Below are 26,537 nucleotides of genomic sequence, written 5' to 3' on the forward strand. Positions count from 1 at the left end.
GTCAAGAGAACTATTCATGGAAGTTCTGACTTGCACAATACAGGACAAGGGAACTATACACTGAAATCTGTCTTGCACCATACCGGACAAGGCAACCCTATACTCAAGCTCCTGCTTGCACTGTACAGGACAAGAGAACCATTCACACAAGCTCCAGCTTAAACCATACTAGATCAGGTGACCATTCATGCCAGCTCTGGCTAGCACCATACCTGACAAGGGAACCATTAATGCACACTGCGGCCTACACCACACCTGAAAAGAAAATCCTTCACACAGATCAGGCTTGCACCATACTGGACAAGGGAACTATTCGCACAGGCTGTGACTTGCACCATATAGGACAAGGGGACCGTTCACACATGTTCCTACATGCACCATACAGAACAAGGGAACTATTCACACAAGCTCAGGCTTGCACCATACAGTACATGGCAACCCTTCTCTCAAGCTCTTGCTTACACCGTACAGGACAGGGAAACAATTCATGCAAGCTCTGAATTGTACCATACCAGACTAGGGAACTATTCACAGACGTTCTGACTTGCACCATACCGGAGAAAGGAACTAGTCACACAAACTCTGACTTCCACCACACAGTACAAGGGAACCAAGTCAACAAACTCTATCTTTCTCCTTATCGGACCATCAACCCATTCACCCAATCTATGGCTTGCACTATACCGACAGGCAGCCATTTACACAGGAAATTTTGAATATGAGACTATTGACTGTGAGAATAAGTTGAAGAAGCAGTGTCACCCTTATGGCAGCCAAATATGACATGGTTATATAGTAGTAACTGAAGAGCTGAGACCTGGAGATAGTGAGCACTACCAGTGCTGGTTGTGGGCAATTCCAGGAGTGGCAGTGCCCCCACACACATGATTTACAAATTAAACACTGGGTAGAAGTAAAGATGTGAGGAAAATCTCTGATGACAGCAGTAGAGTACTCTTTTTCTGAACCCATGATGACCATCCTTAGGGGCACATGTGTGCCTTAAACGAGCCATAACATACCATAAACAGGAGTCCCTGTTGCAGAATGGCACGGCAACAAAAAGGAACTCAAGCCGAGCACCAACAGCCTTTCAGACCGCTAGCACCATACCTGACAGGGCAACTAATAACACAAGCTCTGGCTAGCACCATACCTGACAAGGGAACCAATGGCACAAGCTCTGGCTTGCACCATACCTGACAAGGGAGCCATTCACACAAGCTTTGGGATGCACCATACCTGACAGGGGAACCAATGACACAAGCTCCGGCAAGCACAATACCTGACAGGTGAACCAATGACACAAGCTCCGGCTATCACCATACCTGACAAGGAAGCCAATGACAGAAGCTCTGGCTAGCACCATACCTGACAGGGGAACCAATGACACAAGTTCTGGCTAGCACCATACCTGACAAGGGAGCCATTCACACAAGCTTTGGGATGCACCATACCTGACAAGGTAACCAATGACCCAAACTCTGACATGCACCATACCTGGCAAGGGAGGGAACCAATGACACACGCTCTGGCTAGCACCATACCTGAAAAGCGAACCAATGACAGAAGCTCTGGGATGGACCATACCAGTTAAAGGAACCAATGACAAGCTCCGGCATGCACCATGCCTGACAAGGGAACCAATGACACAAGCTCTGGCACGCACCATACCTGACTGCTGGAACAATTTATACTCTCCTTCTTACACCTTATTGAACCAGGCAGCTGCTTGCACAAGCTTTGGCATGCACCATACCAGTCAAGGGAAACAATGACACAAGCTCCGGCTAGCACCATACCTCTCCTGCTTGAATACGTGAGCCATTCACACAAGCTCTGGGTTGAAGATTAGCAGACAAGGTGACAATTTGCACAAGCTCCTGCTTGCACTGTATAGGACAAGGGAAACATTCACACAAGCTACAGCTTCAACCATATCAGAACAGGTGACCATTCATGCCAGCTCCGGCTAGCACCATACCTGGTAAGGGAATCATTCACTCATGCTCCGGCCTGCACCACACCTGAAAAGAAAATCATTAACACACGTTCTGGAATGCAGCATGCCAGTCACAGGAATCTATGATGGAAGTTCAGGCTTGCACCATACAGGACAAGAGAACTATTCATGCAGTTTATGACTTGCACCACACATGACAAGAGAATCATTCACACATGATCCTGAATGCACCATACCGAACAAGGGAACCTTTCACACAAACTCTGCCTTGCACCGTACAAGACAGGGCAACCCTTCACTCAAGCTCCTGCTTGCACCGTACAGGACAAGGAAACAATTCATGAAAGCCCTGACTTGCACAGTACCGGAGTAGGGAACTATTCACGGAAGCTCTGACTTGCACCATACCTGTCAAGAGAACTATTCATGGAAGTTCTGACTTGCACAATACAGGACAAGGGAACTATACACTGAAATCTGTCTTGCACCATACCGGACAAGGCAACCCTATACTCAAGCTCCTGCTTGCACTGTACAGGACAAGAGAACCATTCACACAAGCTCCAGCTTAAACCATACTAGATCAGGTGACCATTCATGCCAGCTCTGGCTAGCACCATACCTGACAAGGGAACCATTAATGCACACTGCGGCCTACACCACACCTGAAAAGAAAATCCTTCACACAGATCAGGCTTGCACCATACTGGACAAGGGAACTATTCGCACAGGCTGTGACTTGCACCATATAGGACAAGGGGACCGTTCACACATGTTCCTACATGCACCATACAGAACAAGGGAACTATTCACACAAGCTCAGGCTTGCACCATACAGTACATGGCAACCCTTCTCTCAAGCTCTTGCTTACACCGTACAGGACAGGGAAACAATTCATGCAAGCTCTGAATTGTACCATACCAGACTAGGGAACTATTCACAGACGTTCTGACTTGCACCATACCGGAGAAAGGAACTAGTCACACAAACTCTGACTTCCACCACACAGTACAAGGGAACCAAGTCAACAAACTCTATCTTTCTCCTTATCGGACCATCAACCCATTCACCCAATCTATGGCTTGCACTATACCGACAGGCAGCCATTTACACAGGAAATTTTGAATATGAGACTATTGACTGTGAGAATAAGTTGAAGAAGCAGTGTCACCCTTATGGCAGCCAAATATGACATGGTTATATAGTAGTAACTGAAGAGCTGAGACCTGGAGATAGTGAGCACTACCAGTGCTGGTTGTGGGCAATTCCAGGAGTGGCAGTGCCCCCACACACATGATTTACAAATTAAACACTGGGTAGAAGTAAAGATGTGAGGAAAATCTCTGATGACAGCAGTAGAGTACTCTTTTTCTGAACCCAAGATGACCATCCTTAGGGGCACATGTGTGCCTTAAACGAGCCATAACATACCATAAACAGGAGTCCCTGTTGCAGAATGGCACGGCAACAAAAAGGAACTCAAGCCGAGCACCAACAGCCTTTCAGACCGCTGCTGTCACATAGAACTCACCCTCATACATGGGCACAGTGACGTCAAGCACATCCGACCAGGTGCTCCAAAACCCCTTGTACTGCTTCCCATCCGGCTTCGATCGCATCTGAACAGAGTACTGAGTTCCATAGCGCAGGTCAATGGTTGCACTGTTTGCTCCATGTCGGACTATCAGAGTCTACACAACCAAGAAATGAAGATAACAAATTTATGGAAATTTCATGATAAATAACACCCTGTCCAAATACAGAGAGCTAAGATGCTCAGCAAGTAGAGAGAGCTAACATGCTCCGTAAGATACAGAGTAATTACGTGCTCAACAGATAGAGTGAACTAACATTCTCAGCAGATACAAAGAACTATCATGCTAAGCAGATACAGAAAATTAACATGCTCCACAGCTAGAGCGAGCTGACACGCTCAGCAGATAGAGAGAGCTAAGATGCTCAGGTGATACAGAGAACTAACATGCTCAGGAGATGAAGGGAACTAACATGCTCCCCAGATACAAAGAACTATTGTTCTAAGCCGATACAGAGAGCTACCATGCTCAGGTGATACAGAGAACTAACATGCTCAGGAGATATAGAGAACTAACATGCTTCACAGGTACAAAGAACTATCGTGCTAAGCAGGTGATACAGAGAACTAACATGCTCATTAGATAAAGCTAACTAACATGTTCAGCAGATAGAGAGAGCTAAGATGCTCAGTAGATATAGAGAACGTACATGCTCAGCAGATACAAAGGACTAACAACCTCAGCAGATACAGAGAACTAACATGTTCAGCATATAGATAGAGCTAAGATGCACAGCAGACAGAGAGAGCTAAGATGCTGAGCAGATGGAGAGAGCTAACATGCTCTGCAAGATATAGAGAAGTTACATGCTCAACAGATACAGGGAACTAACATGCACCGCAAATAGAGAGAGCTGACAGGTTCAGTAGATAAGGAGAACACACATGTACAGCAGATACAGAGAACTAACATGTTCAGCAGATAGAGAGAGCTGACATGCTCAGGTGATACAGCGAACTAACATGTTCAGCAGATAGAGAAAGCTAACATGCTCAGGTGATACAGAGAACTAACATTCTCAAGCGATACAGAGAACTAACATGCTCAGCAGATACAGAGAACTAACAACCTCAGCAGATACAGAGAACTAACATGTTCAGCAGATAGAGCTGACACGCTCAGCAGATAGAGAGAGCTAAGATGCTCAGCAGATAGAGAGAACTAAGATGCTCAGCAGATACAGAGAACACACATGCTCAGCAGATGCCAAGAAATAACATCCTCAGCAGATACAGAGAACTAACATGTTCAGCAGATAGAGAGAGCTAATATGCTGAGCCGATAAAGAGAGCTAAGATGCTCAGCAGATAGAGAGAACTAAGATGCTCAGCAGATACAGGGAACGCACATGCTCAGCAGATACAAATAACTAACAACCTCAGCAGATACAGATGTAAAGATGTTCAGCAGATAGAGGGCGCTAAGATGATCAGCAGATACAGAGAGCTAACATTCTCAGCAAGATACAGAGAAATCACATGCTCAACACATACAGGGAACTAACATGCTCTGGAGTTATAGAGAACTAATATGCATAGCAGATAGATATAGCTGACATGCTCAGATGATAGAGAGAGCTAAGATGTTCAGTAGATAGAGAGAACTAAGATGTCCAGCAGATACAGAGAACTAACAACCTAAGCAGATACAGAGAACTAACATGTTCTGCAGATAGAGAGAGCTAAGATGCTGAGCAGATACAGAGACCTACCATGCTCAGCAAGATACAGAGAAATTAGATGCTCAACAGATCCAGGGAACTAACATGCTCAGGAGATATAGAGAAGTAACATGCTCTGCAGATACAAAGAACTATTGTGCTAAGCAGACTCGGAGAGCTAACATGCTCAGGTGATACAGAGAACAAACATGCTCGGGAGATAAAGAAAACTAACATGTTCAGCAGATATAGAGAGCTAAGATGCTCAGTAGATACAGAGAACACACATGCTCAGCAGATACAAAGAACTAACAACCTCAGCAGATACAGAACACTAACATGTTCAGCAGATAGAGAGAGCTAAGATGCTGAGCAGATAGAGAGAGATAACATGCTCCGTAAGATACAGAGATATCACATGCTCAACAGATACAGGGAACTAGCATGCACAGCAGATAGAGAGAGCTGACATGCTCAGCAGATAGAAAGAACGTGCATGCTCAGCAGATACAGGGAACTAACATGCTCAGCAGATGGAGAGAGCTAACATGCTCAGGTGATACAGAGAACTAACATTCTCAGGTGATACAGAGAACTAACATGCCCAGCAGATACAGAGAACTAACATGCACAGCAGATAGGGAGAGCTGACACGCTCAGCAGATAGAGAGAACTAAGATGCTCAGCAGATACAGAGAACACACTTGCTCAGGAGCTACAGAGAACTAACAACCTCAGCAGATACAGAGAACTAACATGTTCAGCAGATAGAGAGAGCTAAGATGCTGAGCAGATACAGAGAGCTAACATGCTCAGCAAGATACAGAGAGCTAACATGCTCAGCCGATAGAGAAAGCTAAGAGGCTCAGTAGTCACACAAAGATGCCATGCTCAGCAAATACAAATAACTATTATGCTCAGCAGATACAGAAAGCTAACATGCGCAGCAGATAAAGAGAACTAACATGGTCAAGAGATGCAGAGAACTCACATACTCACGAGATGCAGAGAAGTAACAAACGCTTTGCAGATACAGAGAACTAACATGGTCAGGAGATTTTGAGAACTAACAAGCTCATCAGATACAGAAAACCAACATGCTCAGAAGATGCAGAGAACGAACATGCTTATCAGATAGAGAGAACTAAAATGCTCAGCAGATAAAGAGAGCTAAGATGCTCAGCTGATACAAAGAAGTTTAGCAGATACATAAATCTAACATGCTCAGGAGATGCAGAGAACTAACATGCTCAGGAGATGCAGAGAAAAGTAATCTGCCCAGCAGATACAGAAAACCAACATGCTCAGGAGATGTAGAGAACTAACATGCTTATCAGATACAGAGAACTAAAATGTCCAGCAGATCGAGAGAGCTAAGATGCTCAGGTGATACAAAGAAGTTCAGCAGATACATAAACCTAACATACTCAGAGATGCAGAGAGGTAACATGCTCAGGAGAGGCAGAGAACAAACATGCTCAGCAGATACAGAGAACTAATATGCTCAGCAGATACAGAGAACTAACATGCTCAGCAAATACCGAGGACTAACATGCTCAGAAGATGCAGAGAACTAACATGCTCAGGAGATACAGAGAACTAACATGCTCAGCAGATACAGAGAACCAACATGCTCAGCGTATACAGAGAACTAACATGCTCATTAGATAGGTAGAGCTAAAATGCCCAGCAGATACAGCATGGGACAATAATCCATGGATCATGAGAGGTAACATGTGAAGCAGACACAGTAGGGGACATTAACTCCATAGATCATGACAGATAACATGCCCAGCTGGTTCAGCATTAGACATTAACCCACAAATCATGAGAGTTAATGTGACCAGCAGATACATCATGGGCAATTAACCCACAGATCATGAGAGATAACGTGCCCCACTGGTACAGTATGGGACATTAACCCACAGATCATGGGAGGTAACGTGCCCAGCAGATACAGCGTTGGACATTGACCCACAGATCATGAGAGGTAAGGTGCCCAGCAAATACAGTATGGGACATTAACTCCACAGATCATAAGAGATAACATGCCCAGCTGGTGTAGTGTAGTTCCTATATTTCCAATAGGCTCTGCGCATTGGAATAATATATCCTATAGATTTGACATAGGACTGAGGTCAGTAGGTCTCTATCGAAAATACTAAACTTAATAGTGAGTGCCAGCTAGCTCAGAGGTCACTAGAAACGTTCTCGAATACACAAGAAGGGATTAGTTTCTGACAACCGCATAAACATTTGTTTCCCCAAGAATAAAACGTATCTTCAGAGTCGTGGAAACAATAGATACGGTAACTATTTTACTCAGTCAATCGTGCATGCTACGTTTCTACAGATGGTGCACAGAAATAGAGAGACGGGCGTTTCAATAAAAAGGGTTTATTGAACAGTCTTCTTTCTCATGTAAGAGAAGTGAACTGCTACAATCGTTAGACAGAATGCAAGGTATAATGTGTACAGCGTAAACAGTAATATGAACTAATACTGTAATAGCATTGTATGGTTTCTAAGCCATATAAAAATACATACATAAATAACACAGGCTAAAATACTTAACTGGTGCTTCTAAAATACGCCTACCCCAATGTACCTAACCAAAGTCTAGTATGAGGGAAGAAGTAAGTGTTTGTCATTAGCATAGGGTTAGTTTTGCCAAGAACTGCCAAAGGTTTCTCTAGGTTCTAATCAGCTCCATACCTTAGAATGAAGGAGGTCTGGTATCTCAGTCTCAGGACTCGATTTCCCAACACCCCTCAAGGGAAGTCAGAAACACTTGTGCTGGATATCTCGGCAGAGGAGGGCAGCTTCCTGATCAGTGCGACAGCTGGACAGTCGGCTTCCTTCGGCACTTGCTGTAGCGAACTGCGTCGGGCAAGTAGGTAGTCGAAGTGCACCGAACCACACTTGGCTTTGCCATAGCAAGTAAAGGCCTATTTATACCTCAAAGGTGTTTACGAATGCCATCTTTGACATAAAGTCGGGCATATGAACTTCATGAATTAACCCCTTAGGAATAGATGTTCATGCATAATAAATGAGTTCTTGGAGAAATCAATATCCAGACTGATCATGAGAGCTTGGGATGGTAAACAATGCTGCAGTAGAGTAAGACGATTTTCACATAATTATGGATATGTTCCATTGCCCACATAATGCATCATCTGCAGATTTTAACAAAAAAAAATTGATTCTAGCTCAAACGGATCAAAAGTTCCAAAACATAAGGCGACTTTAGGTGTACACCAGAAGGCTTTTCAAAAAGGTTGTCTGCTCATCCTTCAGCTTGTTGCTGTATTTCGGTGTTAAATTGGCCCTAATTTAGGTGAACTCTTTTCTCAGACAATGTTATCAGGCGTAAAAATGAAAAAATAATGAAGTACTACTATCCCAAAATGTGCCGCATTATGCTGCTTAATTTGCCTTTTATAGTTGCATAATTTAGTCAATCCTGACACATACTTTGGTCCTCCTCTACCCCATCATTACAGTGACCTTGTATATAGGACATTTTCCTGTGTGGAAATTTGCCCTTCTTTATAAAAAAGGCCAGAGGACTGGGTCAGTTATACACAGGGCCTTAAACTAAATACGCTTGTGACCTGACAGCCGGTGCAAGCCTGCCAACGCAAGGTACATTCTGGCCAGTCCTGTGTCACCCTGCGCAGCCAGATTCTGAAGAAGTTGTCATTTGTATTGTAGAGACTTAAGAACGCGTAGATTAAACACATTAAATTAATCAAGTCACGAAAGCATACTGTCCTTGGTCAGAGTCTTTATACGCTGCAGAGGAAGGAAATGACAAATCTCCAAATCCCTCAAATGGAGGGAGAGAATGACAACTAGGAGATATGTGGTGTAGAAGCCAGGATGTTATCAATGGTAGAACCTAAACGTCTTAACCTGACACAGGAGCTGGGGCGGGCCACCATTCTGAATGTCTTGGTGCTTCTGAAAAACAATGTTTCTGACCTGTCACTGGTTAACTTTAATGTCTTGCCATTCGTGTCACTGCTGTTAACACTTCTTTAAAATGGTGTTTAATGAGGCCTCCGCTCTGTCATCTAGTCGAATCACCAGCTCTGTATCATCAACATGTGTCATAAGTCTGAGGTCAAATGATCTCACTAACCGTGCAAGGGGGCCTGCTTAGATATCAAACAGTATAGCGCTGAGCAAGGAGCGCTTAGGTTCACCACGCTTTACTGATCTGAAAGCCAACATGGCTGTGTAAGGTTTTTCCAAGTGACCTTTGTGTATCTCCACCATCTCCAGGACCATCTGTCAAGAGAACCCCTTAAGGGCCATCTCCAGGACCACTACACCAGGATAATCACCTAAGGGCCATCTCCAGGACCACCCGCCAAGAGAACCACTTAAGGGCCATCTCCAGGACCACTCCACCAAGAGAATCAATTAAGGGCCATCTCCAGGACCACCCGCCCAGAGAACCACTTAAGGGCCATATACAGGACCGCTCGCAAATAGAACCCCTTAAGGGCCATCTCCAGGACCACGCCGATAGGACTAGTTAAGGGAGTCGCTCTCTGCGGAATAGGGACAGAATCTGGCAAACACTGTTAAAATGTGAATCTCTGTGTCAAGCAACTGGGAACAATCTGATGGGTCAAGCAGGGGCTGGCCTCACTTGCCTTAGATTTTTTGTTGATAAAAGAAGAGCACAAACAGAGGTCGAAGTGCATTAAGAAAGTATGGGAACTGAGATGCTGCTTGCAATGGGGCGGGTTCAGTGAGGGTGTGGGCGAGGTCAGTGGGGGCGGAGTCAAAGGTGTTGCAAAAAACTAAATATTCTTAAACATTTTTGTTCTTTCACTTTCTGGTATCTACATTTAAAAAAAGTGCAGCTTACATGAGAAATACATTAAAAAAGTTAAGTTGATTAGTGAGAATTACACTATAGTACATTATGAAATCTCTATAAGTTAATGCACTACAGAGGTCTGTGTGTAACCAGAGAGTCACAGAATTAAATCTTTGCTGGTGCAGTGGAGAATAAAAATGTGTGTATTTTTAGAGCTACGACGACACAGCCTGTGCCAGAAAGCACTGTGACTATGTAAGTCATAATTTTAAACCTGCATTACACACGGTATAAGATAAACAACTACAACATGTACAAAAAAAGTAAAGATAAAATGGTGATAAAAAAGGTGTTTAGTGATATCCAGACTGTACATAATGCAATAAAAAAAAACCTTAAGAACATGCACTTCGCAGCTCAGCTGGTAACTCTATTGCACTGCCATAAGAAATGCTAAATGGCTTCGTACATCTGGCCTTTAAAGGATATACATAGCCATCTGTGGTGCTGCACTCACTAACATGATTGGAACATGACTGTACCTGTGGCTCAGGCTCACTCTGCCATGAACACAACTGATTCCAGGTCCTACCGGCGGGAGCCAGTTAGAGATGGAGGTCACCAGCTGAGGTCATTCCTGATGGAGCTCCACAAGAAACTACCATCAATAATTGCTTTGATGGTAATTTTAGGAGATTAATACCAGAAAAATAACTTTTGGGAACATATTTTCTTATTTTTTTGTCATTCATAATAGATAACAATTTAATTTTATCCAATATTAATTTCATTGATGTTTTAAATCCCTGTAGATGCCCTTGTTGCATCATATACTCAGTTGTGCTTTGTTCTTTTTATTTATGGGAGAAATTCCCAATAGCCCCTTTTTTGTTTCCCAGATCACTAACCTATCATAGTTTCTTATCCGATCCTATTGTTTACCTAATCCATCACGCATCATTATTACCTGTTCCATGCCTGATGCTTATGACCCCGATTCTTTTGTATCCTGATTTTTTGGTTCCGGTCTTTTCTTTCACCCTTGTTTTTGATCCGACGTCATCACCGCCCTGGTGAGGCGTTCACTGGTTCCAATGGGAAGAATTTATAACTGTGAAAGTTGCCAAAGTCTCACTGTCTGGTAGGCACAATCTAGCCTAGATGTAACTGAAGGCCACAGGGGTCAAGCTGCATAGCTCTGCTTGAGAGTTACCAACTTAACCCAAGGCAAATAAACTTCAACAGCTTCCCAATGCCAAAGACTCCAAGAAGACCCTGACATGCATCCGTTCAAACCAAACCGATGTCTTTGCAGCATGCCAGTGGGATATGGGAAGGGACAAAGAAGTGGAATACATCCTCTGCTGGAAGAATGTCATTCCCCCTTCAAAGAAAAGTCCATATTCCTCGCATCCTAAGGAACAGAGGATGTACAGAGAAAAATGTAAAACCTCAACTCAGGGATCATTTGGGAGTTTTACAGCACGTACATCTTCTCAGTTGCAGTGGATAGAAAGAAGAACAATTAGGTGAGACTGCATGTGGATTATTGAAGATTAAACAATCATATCACTCTACACCAGCACACGATGCCTTGTGTAGATGGTCTTGTCATCAGCTTGCTTGGAGCTGCTGGTTGTCTGTGCTGAACATGAGGAAGAGATCCTAGGATGTTCCAAAGGGGAAAAAAGACCAAGAGAAGGAAGCGATCAGATGCCATTGGGTTCCTACATGTTTAAATAGATGCAGCAAGTCTTCTTGGTGCAACCTTCCAGGCATGAATGTGCTTGAAGCCTTAGAGCTCCTCAGCAGCGCCATTAACTTCTAAAAGACACTGGAGAAACATGAGCATTTTGTGAATGAATGTCTTGAACTGGCTATAAAATAGCTCTTCCACTGTAGAGTGGATTGTGTCGGTCTCTGGGTGACGGAAAGTAATATACCTACTGAAGGTGGAGGCATTCAGTGTTTGGCCCCACCTACCCATGATAATCGCCATTCCTAAGATCCGCTGTTCCCAGACCACACTGATAATGCATACTCAAAACCTAGCAAACAAAACAGAATGCTAGTCTACCAGGCCCCCCCATCACTAGCTGTATAAGAAGGAAAATGCTACTTACCAGTATGCATCTGTTCTTGGCATGTAGGGCTGCAGAACCACACACTATTGCATAGACTACCATCTGCTGGTGGGCCCGGATGATTACACTTTGTTTTTGTCTTGGAAGAGTCTTTGTCTGTTGGATAACTCCTCCTGTAGATCGTAGTGCGTATGGACATCGACTCCATCTTCAGATTGTTTTCGCCATTGGGCAAATGATGGAGTTGTATGAGTATAGATAAGGATGTCCATGTATTGGGTATTTAATAGAGATATTACTGGAACAGATATAGGTAGCCGGGGAGGCGGGTGGGCGTGTGTGGTTCTGCAGCCCTACATGCCAAGAACAGATGCATACTGGTAAGTAGCATTTTCCGTTTGAGGCATATGGGCTGCAGACCACACACTATTGCATCGATTGCACAGCAGTTTTCTCCCTTAGCGGCGACCACCCGTATCTGTTGCAGTAGTTTGAAATAATGTTTTGAGTACAGCCTGGCCCACAGTAGCTAGTTGTTTTGCCTGCACATCTACACAGTAGTGTTTTGTAAATGTGTGTGTGGTGTAGACCATGTAGCTGCTTTACAGATATCATCTAATGGTATATTTCCTAGAAATGCCATAGATACCCCTTATTTATGGGTAGAATGAGCCCTAGGGGGAATGGTCCCAGTGTCAGACTCTGTCTATCAATCACATTGGACTTGGGGGGTGGTCTGGCCTACACCAGAACAGACTTCAACTCCCACTGTCAGACTTCGTCTATCAATCACATTAGACTCTGGTTCCAATTCACACCAGGTTTATTTATTCATATTTATTTAAGAAGTTTTATATAGTGCTAGCCTGACCGGAGGTTATCGGAGCGCTTCACATCGGTTACATAGCAGAGGAAAAAAGATAGCAGCACAAAGTGCAGTAAGGCAAAACAGTTCAGCAATAAAAATCACAGTGACAAAGCGGTGGAGGGTCCATATCAAGATCTTGAATAACATAGAATCCGGAGATGGAAGTGTGAATCTCAAGGTTCCAGCTGCTCCTATCTGTTCATCAGGGATCGGTCAAGGAAAAGGATTTTGAGTTGACTAGTGAATTTAGCGAAGGACGGAATAGTTCTGATGTGAAGGGGAATAGAGTTCCAGATTTTAGGCACGCTGGCGGCGGTTTTCTGTTTTCGTGATTTTTGCGGGATGAGAAGTAAGATGTTGGAGCTTCTGAGGGTCTTGTTCTGGTCAGCTTTTTTGAGTTTGGCCGCCAGATATTCGGGTTTGCCTATAAGAAGGGCTTTGTGGGTGAGACAGGCTGTTCTGAAGTTCGCCCGCAGTTCTATAGGAAGCCACTTGAGTTCTTTGAGAGCAGGAGAGATATGATCAAATTTCTTTACTCCAGTGACCATTCTGGCAGCCGTATTGAGAGTTGTTTTCAGAGGAGCAAGATGTGTTTTAGCTATTCCGGAAAGGACTGCGTTTCCATAGTCTAGTCTTGACAGCACCAATGCTTGGGTGGCTTGCTTAAGATCTTTGGGTGGGATAAAAGGTTTTATTTTGTTTAGAAGCTTAAGGTTGAGGAAGGCATTCTTCGCTTAGATCTTAATGTGCGTGGTCATGTCCAGTTTTGATTCTAGTGTAATGCCTAAAGATTTAACAGAATCAGCCAGGGTGAGGTTCCCGTTGAGCGCATCAATGGCTTTTATCCACTCGACCATTTGTGGATTTTCTTCTTTGTTCGAAATGAGGAGGAGTTCAGTTTTGTCCGGGTTTAGTTTTAAGTGATTATTGGACAGCCACAGTTGCACTTCTATTAGTGACTCATTACGTTTTTGAATGTCTTTGGCCGACGAGATTTCCAGGTACATTTGAGTATTGTCAGCATATAAGTGGAAAGGGATGTTAGCTTTTCTGAGAAGGGTGGTGAGGGGTTCCATGTAGATGATGAAGAGTTGAGGGGAGAGCACTGATCCTTTGGGAACTCCACTGTTGACGGGATGGAGGTCGGACTCAAAGCTTTTGATTTTGATTCTTTGGAAGCAGTTGTGGAGGAATGAGGAGAACCATTTGAGGACCACCTCGTCTAGACCAGCCCTCTCTTCGAGGGCCTTATTTATTTATTTTTTTATAAACAGTTTTCTATAGCACGAACTAGACCTTTGGGTATCAGAGCGCTTAACATCACATGGCGTAGGATAAAAACAGCAATGTATATAAAAAGCAATAAGATTGAAAACATTAGTTGGTAATACTTCCAACCTAGTCTATAGGTCGATAATATAAGGAAAAGATAAAAGACTGCTACAAGATAACAAGACACGAATAAAACTGTTCTGAGGTAGTAGCTGATTGTTTTCTCCCAGCTCTTGGTTTGTCTCTTGCCATCCGCCAGTGTCCTCTTAGCGTGGGTCATTTTCTATATATTTACCATTTTGTTATCTATTAGACCCTCACTGTTAAGTCTCAGATGGTGAATTGCCTACCTATGGGAGGAATTTGCTCATGAGAAAGATCTTAGTTTCCTTCCTAAATGATGCAGTGTTCGAAATTTTTCTGATGTTCGTAGGAAGAGAGTTCCAGATTCTGGGGGCTGCACCAGAGAACGCTCTCTCATAGGTTTTTTTCTTCCTGAAGATTGGAGGTCTCAGCAGCAGAAAATTGGCACTCTGGGCAGGTCTGTTTCCTCTTGAAATTTCTATTTTCTGGGCAAGATATCTCGGTGTGTTGTGATGAATCGCTTTATGGGTGATGCATGTCATTTATAGCTGTATTCTAGCTTCGTAGGGTAGCCAGTTTAAAGCTTTCAGGTGAGGGGAGATGTGGTCAAATTTCCTCGATCCTGTAATAAGTCTTGCCGCTGCATTGAGGCATGCTTTTAGGGGAGCTATGGAAATTTTTGGAAGACCTGCTAGCGTTGTGCACCCATATTCAATTCTTGAGATAACCAGTGATTGCACAGATAGTTTTAGGTCATTCTCCAATAAAAATGACTTCATTTTTCTTAAGTAGTTTAGATGAAAGCGTACGTTTTTTGCCATTACTTTAATGTGGGTTTTCATATCAAGGTGTTCATCCAGTGTGATTACGAGAGATTTCGCTGACTCAACTAGAGTCGGGGTGCAGTTTAACGCTTTGATCATTTTGGACCATTCCTTCACTTCTGCTTGATTCTTTTGTGGTGCGATGAGTAAGTATTCTGTTTTATTTGCGTTTAGCTTGAGATGAATGCTAGTTAGCTATTTTAGCGTAATTTTTAGGGCCTCATTCATAATGGTTGTGTCTTCCTGTGATGCAATCTTGATGTAAAGTTGCGTGTCGTCCTCGTACATATGGTAGTATTTTTTAGAATTTTGCAGGATTTCTGTAAGGGGTTTGATGTATAAGTTAAACAGTGAAGGAGATAGAGTAGATCCTTGGGGTACTCCAATTGTGTTTGGGCATGAAGGAGAAAGAGATTGGTTTACTAGGAATCTCTAAGTTCTATTCTGTAAGAATGATTTGAACCATTCCAGTACAGTGCCGGAAATTCCCATCCTGTCGTGAAGTCTGTTTAGAAGTTTTTCGTGGTTAACTGTATCAAACGCTGATGACAAGTCTAGGAGGATGAGTAGACAAGATTGGTTGTGATCTATTGCTTGAAGTGCATCATCGACTATGTGAAGGATTGCTGTTTCCGTGCTGTGGCCTGTTCTGAATACCGATTGGCAGTCATCCAATAGAGAGAAGTTGTCGATGTGTCGGATTACCTGATTCTGTACACATCTCTCTATTAATTTGGCAAGAAGAGGGATGTTGGTCACTGGGCGATAGTTATTTGGATCTGCCGGGCCTGCTGTGAGTTTTTTGATGATCGGGACTACTTGTCCTGTCTTGAGGCATTCTGGGAGGACCCCCTGGGAAAGTGAGGCGTTTATAATTTCAGTCCATATTGGAATCATAATATGGCTGATTTCTTTCAGGCATTTTGATGGTAGCGGGTCGTTATAGTGATTGTTGGGTTTAGTGGCAGCGAGCGTTTTAGCAATCGCATTCTGGTCTAATAATTTGAAAGTGTCCCAGTGTGCCTTGATTTTTGACGCATTGTTCGCATAGTTCGGTGCAGATTGTGATGATGGTGTATTGTAGTCAGGGTTATCTGCAGCGATCCTAAGTTCGTTGGCTTTGTTATTGAAAAAGGTAGAGAATTCTTCGCAACTTGGTTGTGTTTTAGTGACTTCTTGGGCAGATTTTGGCAGCTTATTTGATTGCAGTTTTATAATCCCAAACAGTTTCCGTGGTCTGTTTTTGGCGTTATCCAGTTCAGTTCTGATAAATTCCTTTTTCGAATTGATGATCTTTTTATTATATTCCTTTCTGATTTTTCTGAGGGATTTCAGCTCAGGGGATGATGGGTGTTGTCTCCATTTTCTTTCTGCACGTCTCAATTTTGGTCTATCTTCATTCAATATTCCATTAAACCATTGTAGTGTGTTTATCTAGGGACCTGATTCGATATTTCTATTTTATACCATTGTCCGGTTATAATCAATAATATCCATACAATGGCATAAAAACCCTATTCATAATTCAGTCGTAGCACATGCTGCCACATTAAGCAAGACTACTCCTCCAGCCCCCTAGAAAGCACACCGAGTTCTCTAAACAAAACCAAGCCTCCAGCAACCTGGGAAATCTCCATTGCCCTTGTTTTGATTTCGTCCTAGAACTCCTGTAAAGTACTGTAAGAACGGCCAGTTCTTAGTGACATCTTTATTGACGTCTTATGTCCAGCCTTACGTCAAACCCAGCACCTTTCAGGTATAAATATACCAACGCTGCCTTAAGCAAACACACGGTGGTGGTGATTCTGGAGCAGCTATCTACTTGCCCGGGAGCCCAGCTGATGCGAGAGCCCACGGACGCTGCCCCTCCCTTTTGACGCGCTGAGAAAGACGCTGTCTTTTCTCCTGCCGAGAAAATCCAGCTCCGGCGTTTCACCTTGCGGGTGACTGGGATATCGAGTCCTGAGAGAGAGATACCAGCCCTCCTGCTTTCTATTACCCAGGTACTGAACTGACTAAACCCTTACAGAGAATTCTTGAGTCAGATTCTTGGCAAAGCAAACTTAACTTAAACTGCTACTTACTTACTCCTTCCCACGTATTAGGCTTAGGTCAGGTACACCGGGGTAGGCGTATTTAGAAGCACCAGTTGAGTACGATTAGTCAATGTTATATATGTATGTATATATTTTATCTATGTTAAAGTATCATATGGCTAAGAAACCATATCAATGCTTTTACAGTATTATTTTATAATCCTGCTTTTACTGTACGCATTTTACTTTACCATAAGTATTGCAAGTGTAGCAATTCATTTCTCTTGTATGAGGAAGGAGACTGCTCAATAAATAATACCTTTTATTGAAAACGCCCGTCTCTCTTTTCTCTGCAATCTGGTGAAACTAAGTACGCACCTTTGACTGAGTGAAATAGCTGTCTTTTGTTTTCACACGACTCTAGAGATATACTCTTAATCAGGGAGAGCAAAGTTGTCATGTTTTATGGTTGTCAGAAGCTAATCCCTTCTTGTCTATCCAGGGAGGTTAAACTCCTCCTCGTTTATTCTAGAAAGTTTCTAGTGACCTCTGAGCTAGCTGGCAAACCTTAAGTCTAATATAGTCAGTAGAGACCTAGTCGTCCTCAGTCCTTCGTCTATACTGCCGAATATATTATTCCAATGCGCAGAGCCTATTGGGAATATAGGAACTACACTACACCATGGGTTTTTAATCTTTTCCGTAACTCTTTTTAATTTGAGTGGTATGGTGGAGTTGACTATTTTCGACATTGTGGTAGTGTAATGGTTCGTTAGATCAGTCACATTCTGCGTGTTGTCAGGTAGGATTAGGTCTCTTTTTCAGCTTTCCATTAAAAGGTCCATATTAGAGTTTCTATAGTTTCTCGTATCCATCTTTTCATTTTGCTAGATTGAGTGGTTTTTATCTTCTCCCGTGACGGTATTAGGAAGGTTATGGCGTGGTGATTTGACCAGTCGCATGGTTCTATTGAGAGGATTGAGATGTCATTGTTCTTTGAAATAATCAAGTCTAATGTTGCTCCTTTCTCGTGTGTAGGTTTTAGACATGCTTGGGATAATTTTAGCTCAGTTAGAAAGTCTTTAAAGGCGTTGACCTGTTTGTCGTTGTTGTCGTTCCAGTGTAGATTAAAATCACCTACAAATATATTTTTAATGTCTTTGTTGGTGTTGGCAGTGATGATCTCCATTAGTTGGTCAATGAAGTTCATGTTATTTACCGGTGGGTGATATAAGGCATGTATGTTGCAAATCTGTTTATTAGCTGATCTTATATGGAGCCCTAGGTATTCGCATGATTCGAGAGGGTCTGATTGAAATAGGCCAATGTCTAAGTTTGATCTGTGGATACAGGCAATACCACCTCCTGTCTTTTTTTGTCTGTCAAGTCTCATTATGTTATAGTGCGGGTGCACCAGCAGGTCCAAGACTGGGGACGAGGATTCAGATAGCCATGTTTCGGTAAGGATTGTTACGTCTATTTCCTGATTGATAATGATATCGGCTATGTCAGAAGCATGTTTCGCTGCCGATCAGCAGTTGAGCAATAGGCATTTTAATGATTTTTCTGTTCTATCTGTGATCCTGTTTGACGTATCGGTGTTTAGTTGGATTTGTTGTAAGTTGTTGAGATTGGGTTTCCTTCCATTTCTCGTTGATGTTCTGTTTGCGTCTATCGGTACTCTTTTAATTTCTTGAACCCTATTGGGGTCCGTCTGCTCGTACTCCCTGAGTAGTGCTAGTATATCTACTTCCGTTAAAAAATGTTGATTCCTTTCCGGTCTGTTTTGTCTGTTTGACAATGGCATCACCCTCTTCTTGTTTTTATCTTTGGTTGTATTTAATAGCTGTTTGATGTGTTCCACTTCAGTGTGTGTTTTCTGTAATACCACGTAGTTTTTCTATCCCTTTCAAGGTGTTTAATAATTCCTGCGACAGGATACTGATTTGTGTTTGGATCTCAAGAGTTTTTCTCATGACCTTAGGTGACGTAATGTGATTATTCATCCGTGTATTTCGATCTTCACGTTTTCTGTTCCTGAGCTTCCGTTCTGACTCATGTCTCTTTGTCTTCTTATTTCTTTCCTTTGATCGGTTTTCTCCTCTGACCTCAATTGTGGAGTTGGACGTTCTGTCTAAGCTTGGTGATCCACGGCTGTTGTTGTTGTTATTTGTATTTCGCGTTCTCACTGCTTCATTCCTGGCCAACGTACTTTCTGTTCCGCATATGGCTCCTGGTTGTGCAACCTGTTCCTGGAGGTCTCTAGATGGAGTGCTAATTTGTTCAGGATCCTGTCGGTCTCTGGTTGGGGTACTAATTGTGGAGATAGTGTCGGATGAGACTGTGTTGTCTTCTGACGGACTCTCGAGTTGTAAAGGCCCAGTGATTCTTAATTGCGTAAATTGATCAGGTTCCTGGTGGACTCTAGTTGTTGTGCTTATTATATTGGTGTTGCTGGGTGGGACAAGGTAGTCTTCTATGCTTCTCTGGTGTATTAGTAGATTCGTGGTCTGTACCTTTCTTTTTAAGGATGAAAAAATGTTGTCGAATTTTTCCAGGTCGTTGTTAGAGGCTTGGATCATCACTATCCCATTCTTGAAGATAGTAATGCAGAGGTCCGCTCTCAGATTGGGTGATGCTCTTGTCATAAATTCTGTACCATGAGGGATGTTAGTTGTGGATTTTATATAGAGCAACGTTGTAAAGGCATTGCGCCATTTTGCCCTTCTTCTGGTGTAGAGTATCATATCTTTCGTGATGACTCCTTTAGCCATACACACAGAAATGTCAGAGATCAATGTGCCAGGGTTTTTCCTCATACTCTTATGCTTAAATTTTTTGGCTGCATTCTTAGAAAGATGGGTTGGGTATTTTATGATGTAGGCGTTCCTACTTGTTAGTTCCAGGTAGTTTTCCTCCATTTTTGTGATATGCGAAAGAGTACACCAAGAACTTACCACTGTGCCCAAGAGCCGTGAGGGGAACGGCGGTGCTGCAGAAAGCGCATCAGAACGCCGGGAGGCAGCGCGAGGCAGCGGACCACAATTCCCAGCAGCCCCTGGGGCGGGAGCACGCCGGTGACGGCCGAGGAGCGCCCGGAGGCGCCTGTAAAAGGCTGACCCCCCGGGAGCCCAGAGGGGGAACACCAAGAACTTACCACTGTGCCCAAGAGCCGTGAGGGGAACGGCGGCGCTGCAGAAAGCGCATCAGAACGCCGGGAGGCAGCGCGAGGCAGCGGACCACAATCCCCAGCAGCCCCTGGGGCGGGAGCACGCCGGTGACGGCCGAGGAGCGCCCGGAGGCGCCTGTAAAAGGCTGACCCCCCGGGAGCCCAGCGGGGGAACACCAAGAACTTACCACTGTGCCCAAGAGCCGTGAGGGGAACGGCGGCGCTGCAGAAAGCGCATCAGAACGCCGGGAGGCAGCGCGAGGCAGCGGACCACAATCCCCAGCAGCCCCTGGGGCGGGAGCACGCCGGTGACGGCCGAGGAGCGCCCGGAGGCACCTGTAAAAGGCTGACACCCCCGCGCGCGGGAGAAGCCCGGGACAAGGGCGGGGCCGTCTGTGGCCGTCCGGGGAGGACCTGGGACGGGACGGGCCACCTCCCCTGGCTTGGACTTTGCTAATTAAGGTACTGTGGACTAATACGGACTATAAAACTGTCCTCCTCTGGTTGAGATTGGGGGGCCAATTTCAAAGTTGGTAACTCCCTATAGTTGGTATTACACAACGTTTCTTTAAAGTGTCTAGCCACACGGGATGTATCAACTGTTTGACTAATTGAGGGGAAAGCTTCTATTATTTTTTGTTGTTGGGGTGGTGAAAAAGGCGGTAGTGCCACACAAGATCCTCATGGCTAGCCAACCTAAAACGCGTTCGGCAACCAGTAAACTAACGCGGGGGGAGACTCTTAATCAATCAATGGATGTCGTTAACAATGGGGTGTTAACTACAACTAAAAAGCCTACCGCAATAGACTTGATGTTTAGATCAGTTACGGGGCAAATTGAGCGAATGGAAAGGAGTCTCTCCGCCTCACCTATTCCCATACTCTCTAGCCCTCTACAATTAACAGCCCTGTCAGTAACAGATAGTTTAAATACATCAGTTAATGCATCTGTTTTGAGTAACCCGATTGAGGGGGTCCCCTGTGCACAACTCCCTGCTCGAGCAGGGCAAGAAAGAACAGGCATCCAAGGGGACAAGGCTGGTATCAGCCATGATAAATCTACAAAGCAAGGGAGGACCAAGGGCCCGAATAAGAAGAGGAAGGCTGTGAGGGTGGAGGTTAGTGGAAAAAATGGGCAAACTCCTAGGGGGAAAGTGGTGAATGCTGAACCGAAACTAATCCCGCCCAGATGGTTTGAGGATGTCATGGGGGACCTTAAGAGTTTCTTTGAACAATCTATTGCCTCTCACTTAAAGCCTGTGATCAGCAGGGTAGACAAGCTGGCAAATGAAGTAGCGAAGCAAAGTAAATCGCTAGAGTTATTGTTAAAGAACAGTACACATGTTGGGCTTACTGATTCCCGAGGTGTAGTATCTAACCCCAGCACCAACGACAGTCGTACAAACAACTGTGTGGCTCATACCTTGGCCCAGATACATAATGCCCCAGTAACCCCCCAGGGACTTAATACGGGTCTAGCCCAGCAAGCATCCGCTACAATTACCAATCCGATTCCTCCCCAGCTCCCGACGCAAGGCCGAGTGGAGAACAAGCAGCTAAACTCGAACCTCCCTAGCGTATTAAATGAATCCCGAGACCCTACCCCGGGCCCAGATAGCCCTCCACCACCACACATAGATCTCCCGCCTGAGGCCATTCCTTACGTGGTCGTGTTCGTAGGAGTACCAGAATTAGGCCCATTAGAAAAGGAAACATATAATCAATTACATGCAAAACTGGCAGGCTGGTTAAATATACACAGACCTCTGAACACAGGTGTAAATGGGGAAATAGTCCATGTAAGGAGGGTGTCCTGGGTTGGGGGAAGGAATAAGGACATTAGGGGCGATTGTATAGTGGCAAACTTCAGGGATCCCAAACTTGTGGGCCACATCCTAAGACTCCCGAATAGGAACCATACAAGTACTATTCGTGCGGTACCACTGGGCTGTTTTTATCCTAGAAAGTGGAGCAGCATGAACAATGTCAGTGGGTTCACAAAGTGGCAGGATGGAAAATCATTTAATAACATTCCACAATATACAAATAAGATGCGAATCCCAGAGTTTATGACCCACCTTCGCCCTTCATATGATCAACCTCAGTGGAGAAATAGATTTTTACCCTTGCAGGATCTTGATGAAAATGATTGACTACTGCCTGGTGGTAGGGCCCCTACCTCCAGCGCCCCGGGAAGGGGTAAAGATGCCCTTTCTTTGGAAAATGTACCTATTGCAACCCAAAGCATTACTAGGGGAGGTATAAGGAATCTGGACCTTCGGGGAGCTGTGTCTATAGCTCCCCAGATACAGAGGGAGGAGTCGGCTAGTTCTCTTGTGATTTTTGCAGAAGAGAGGAGTGGGCAAGACCTGGTGGGCACATTAAAAAGAAAAGAGGAGAGGGGAGGATTAAGCTTTATCTCCTGGAATGTGGCAGGTTTGGGGGCCAAACTGACCTCAGTGGAGTGGTGTGAGTACATTAGGGGTTTTCATATTATAGTCCTCCAAGAGACTTGGGCTCTAACCCCAGATCATCTACAATTGGAAGGCTATAAATGTTTTTTTGGGCCTGCTAAAGAGTCAAGCTCGGGAAGGGCTAGGGGTGGTCTAGTCATTTATGTTAATTTAGAAATAAAGGGTAATTGGACTCAATTAGGCTGGGTGTCTGATACCCTGCAGGCAATAAGATTTCAGGGAGCTGGACAGAGCTTCCTAATCCTGAACTTTTATAATTCAGGACCCGTGGATGGTCATTTTCCTGTAATAATTGAACTGGAAACAAGGTTAAAGGATGAATTGGAGTCAGGGAAAGCGGGCTTTGAACCGACTGTTTTACTAATGGGGGACTTTAATTGTCACCTTTGTCCAAGTCTACTTACGTTTTCCCCTGACTGGTCATCATGTTCCGAGGGAAAGTGGGCCACATTTTGACCATGGCAGAGAAGGCTCTATGCTAATGAAAGTCTGTGAATCCTTTGCCCTGTCTCATACCATGGATTTATTGTCAGTCAAACCAGGAGAGGCTGTTACACCGACATTTAAGGGTAGAGGATGTGCCTCTGTTATAGACATAATGATTTCCGCTTTTGGTAAACATAGAATTTTGGAGGCTCAAATTGAGTGGAGCCCTTTTAGTGATCACAACCCCTTAACTCTCTTATTAAAATACAACAATATTGTATCTAAGCCGCAAAAAGGGGACACAGTAATTTATCCTATAGACCAAGGGAGGCGGTTGAGATGGTCCACGATCAACCCACTAGATTTTTATAGCTCCCTAATAAAGAATGGTAAAAATTATATTGATGTATGTCTGGACTTAGAAATGGGAGATAGGGAGGTGGTCGTAGCGTTTGAATCACTAACAAAGGTGGCAGAGGGACTTTTGAAAACTAAAAAGCCCCTCAAAGTACATTCCTCTCCCAGATGGTTTAATTCAAAGTGCTCTTTGGCTCTTAGAGAGCTAAAACAAGCCCTAAAGGACTCCCCGAGAGACAAGACGGTAATAGCTCTCTGCAGGCAAAACTATAAGGCCCAGGTTAAGGTTAGGAAGTTGGAACTACACAAGGAGGTGTGGGCAGACCTTAGAGAAGCAGGGGAGAACAGAGACTTTACTCAGTTTTGGAGAATTATAAATAGACCAGGTCTCCAAGACTCGAGTGCATTAACTATCGGCACTAATATTCTCCCAGGTGATTGGATAGCCCACTTCCAAGGTCTTTATAACCAACATGATGAGTCATTGGTGGCAAAGCAGGACTCATGTTTTGCCCGTAGTAAAGTGGCTCTGGAATTTTCACTCCTCGAGGTCCTGAAGGCCATCCAGGGACTGTCTAGAAATAAAGCTCCGGGGCCGGATGGGACCCCGCCGGATCTTTTCCTGAGCAAAACTGACTTGTGGGCACCTATTTTGACCAGAGTTTTAAATGCGGCCATTAAAACAGGACTCCCACGTTCTTGGTCTACAGCAGTGATTGTCCCTATTTATAAGAAAGGCTGTAGGGACAATCCACAATGCTACAGACCAATTTCGTTAATTGACGTCTCAGCAAAACTTCTGGGGAGAGTTATATTAAACCGGCTATCTGAGTGGACTGATCTCCACAACACCTTGGTGGAGACTCAATATGGATTTAGAACGGGTAGGTCAACGAGTGACCAATGTCTTAATCTATACTTGTTGGCTGCTAAATACACTAAAAGTGAAAATGGTACCCTGTTTATGGGGTTCATGGACTTAGCAGCAGCCTTTGATAATGTGAACAGATCTAAACTGTGGGCTCTGATGCAGGAGTTGGGGATGGAATCAGACTTGATTGACATCTTAAGGGAGCTTCATTGGAACACCACGGCCAAGGTCCGCTACAGCGCGGGAGGGGTGAGTACTGATCCCTGCCCGTGCTCTAGCGGGGTGAGGCAGGGGTGTATCCTGGCTCCCTTTTTATTTTCTCTCTACATTAATGGACTGGAGAGTGCACTGCTGACTCTGGGAACGGACTGCCCGAGAGCAGGACGGCGTCAGATACCTGTACTTTTGTACGCGGATGACGCCGTCCTCCTTGCTAGAACTGCGGTCGGTCTGCAGGGCCTCATTGAGGGGTTCGGTAGCTTCATGGAGAGTTTGGATCTCTCCGTGAATCTCAGCAAATCTTTCATCATGGTGGCAGGGAAAAAGCCCCTGAAAAAGTTTTCTTTCTCATTAGGAGCACATGTGTTTGATTTTGTAAACTCCTTTTCCTACCTGGGTGTACTCTTTGATGGTCAATTGGGGTTTAATCAACTGTTGGAGGAAAGGTCAAGGAAGCTGGTTGCGGCAAATGGCTCAATCCTTAATTTTGCCCGCAGGATGGGACGTTGGTCCCGGAACAAGTTGTAACACTATATAGAGCAGTCAGTATTTCGAAGGCCACGTATGGGGCGGAGGTGTGGGGTTTCAGGGATGCTCACTTACTCCAAGTGGAGGAAGATAAGTTCTTAAAAAAACTGTTAAGATTGCCACAGAGCGTTCCTGCTTTTATCACACATAAGGAACTGGGTCTTCAGTTTATAGCTGATCTGATTAAGCTCAAACCTATCCTGTCTTGGCTCCGGATTTGGCAAAACCCGAATGCAGGTCTTTCTAGATTGATCATCACAGACTGTTTAAAGAGAGATAGGTGGTTGCTAATTGACTGGCTCAAATATGTTAGTGATGCCTTAAAATCCATCGGGTTAGAATGCGTTTTTTCAGACCCCACTAAAATTAATAGCTCTTGCAGGTCTAAGATTGAAAAGCAGTTATATGATAAATATGAGCAGGCCAGAATACAAGAAAACTCTGCCAAAAAATCAGTTTTAGCCTACTCTCTTGTCTGTAATGAGAGGGGTATGGAACCCTATTTGTTTTTAATGCACAATCAGCAAGAGAGATTTTTAATTTCCCGTTTTGGCTCAATTTGTTGCCAAATATCCTAGCCTACCCATCGGGTTTTACCCGGACAATTGAGCAGAAGGGTGCCTGCGGCTGCGACAATAGGTCTCCGCAGGACACCCTTCATTTTGTATTATTATGTCCTTTTTATAGTTTACCCCGCAGAGGATTTCTTGTAAATATTTTAAAGGAGGCGAAAATCTCCCAAGCCAAAACTGCTCTGTTATTCCTCCAAAAAGCTATGGACACAAGGACTCTCTGTTGTATTATCAGTTTCCTGAAGATTGCTGTTAAATTGAGGAATACGAGGGATTGAACTCAATGGGGCTGAAACTACGAATGAATTAATGATTGACTACTGCCTGGTGGTAGGGCCCCTACCTCCAGCGCCCCGGGAAGGGGTAAAGATGCCCTTTCTTTGGAAAATGTACCTATTGCAACCCAAAGCATTACTAGGGGAGGTATAAGGAATCTGGACCTGCGGGGAGCTGTGTCTATAGCTCCCCAGATACAGAGGGAGGAGTCGGCTAGTTCTCTTGTGATTTTTGCAGAAGAGAGGAGTGGGCAAGACCTGGTGGGCACATTAAAAAGAAAAGAGGAGAGGGGAGGATTAAGCTTTATCTCCTGGAATGTGGCAGGTTTGGGGGCCAAACTGACCTCAGTGGAGTGGTGTGAGTACATTAGGGGTTTTCATATTATAGTCCTCCAAGAGACTTGGGCTCTAACCCCAGATCA

At 44.2% G+C, this 26,537-nt stretch overlaps 1 protein-coding gene across 1 annotated transcript in view; it reads right to left on the bottom strand.

The window, feature by feature from the left end:
• MPL (MPL proto-oncogene, thrombopoietin receptor) overlaps positions 1-26,537 on the bottom strand; it is a 285,621-nt gene that overhangs the window by 69,445 nt on the left and 189,639 nt on the right. Inside the window, exon 9 of the mRNA XM_078673533.1 lies at positions 3,496-3,655. Coding sequence (XP_078529659.1) covers positions 3,496-3,655 — 160 coding nt within the window. The remainder of the gene's footprint in view (positions 1-3,495; positions 3,656-26,537) is intronic.

Source organism: Lissotriton helveticus, chromosome 1_2, assembly GCF_964261635.1.
Source record: "Lissotriton helveticus chromosome 1_2, aLisHel1.1, whole genome shotgun sequence".
Taxonomy (NCBI): Eukaryota; Metazoa; Chordata; class Amphibia; order Caudata; family Salamandridae; genus Lissotriton; species Lissotriton helveticus.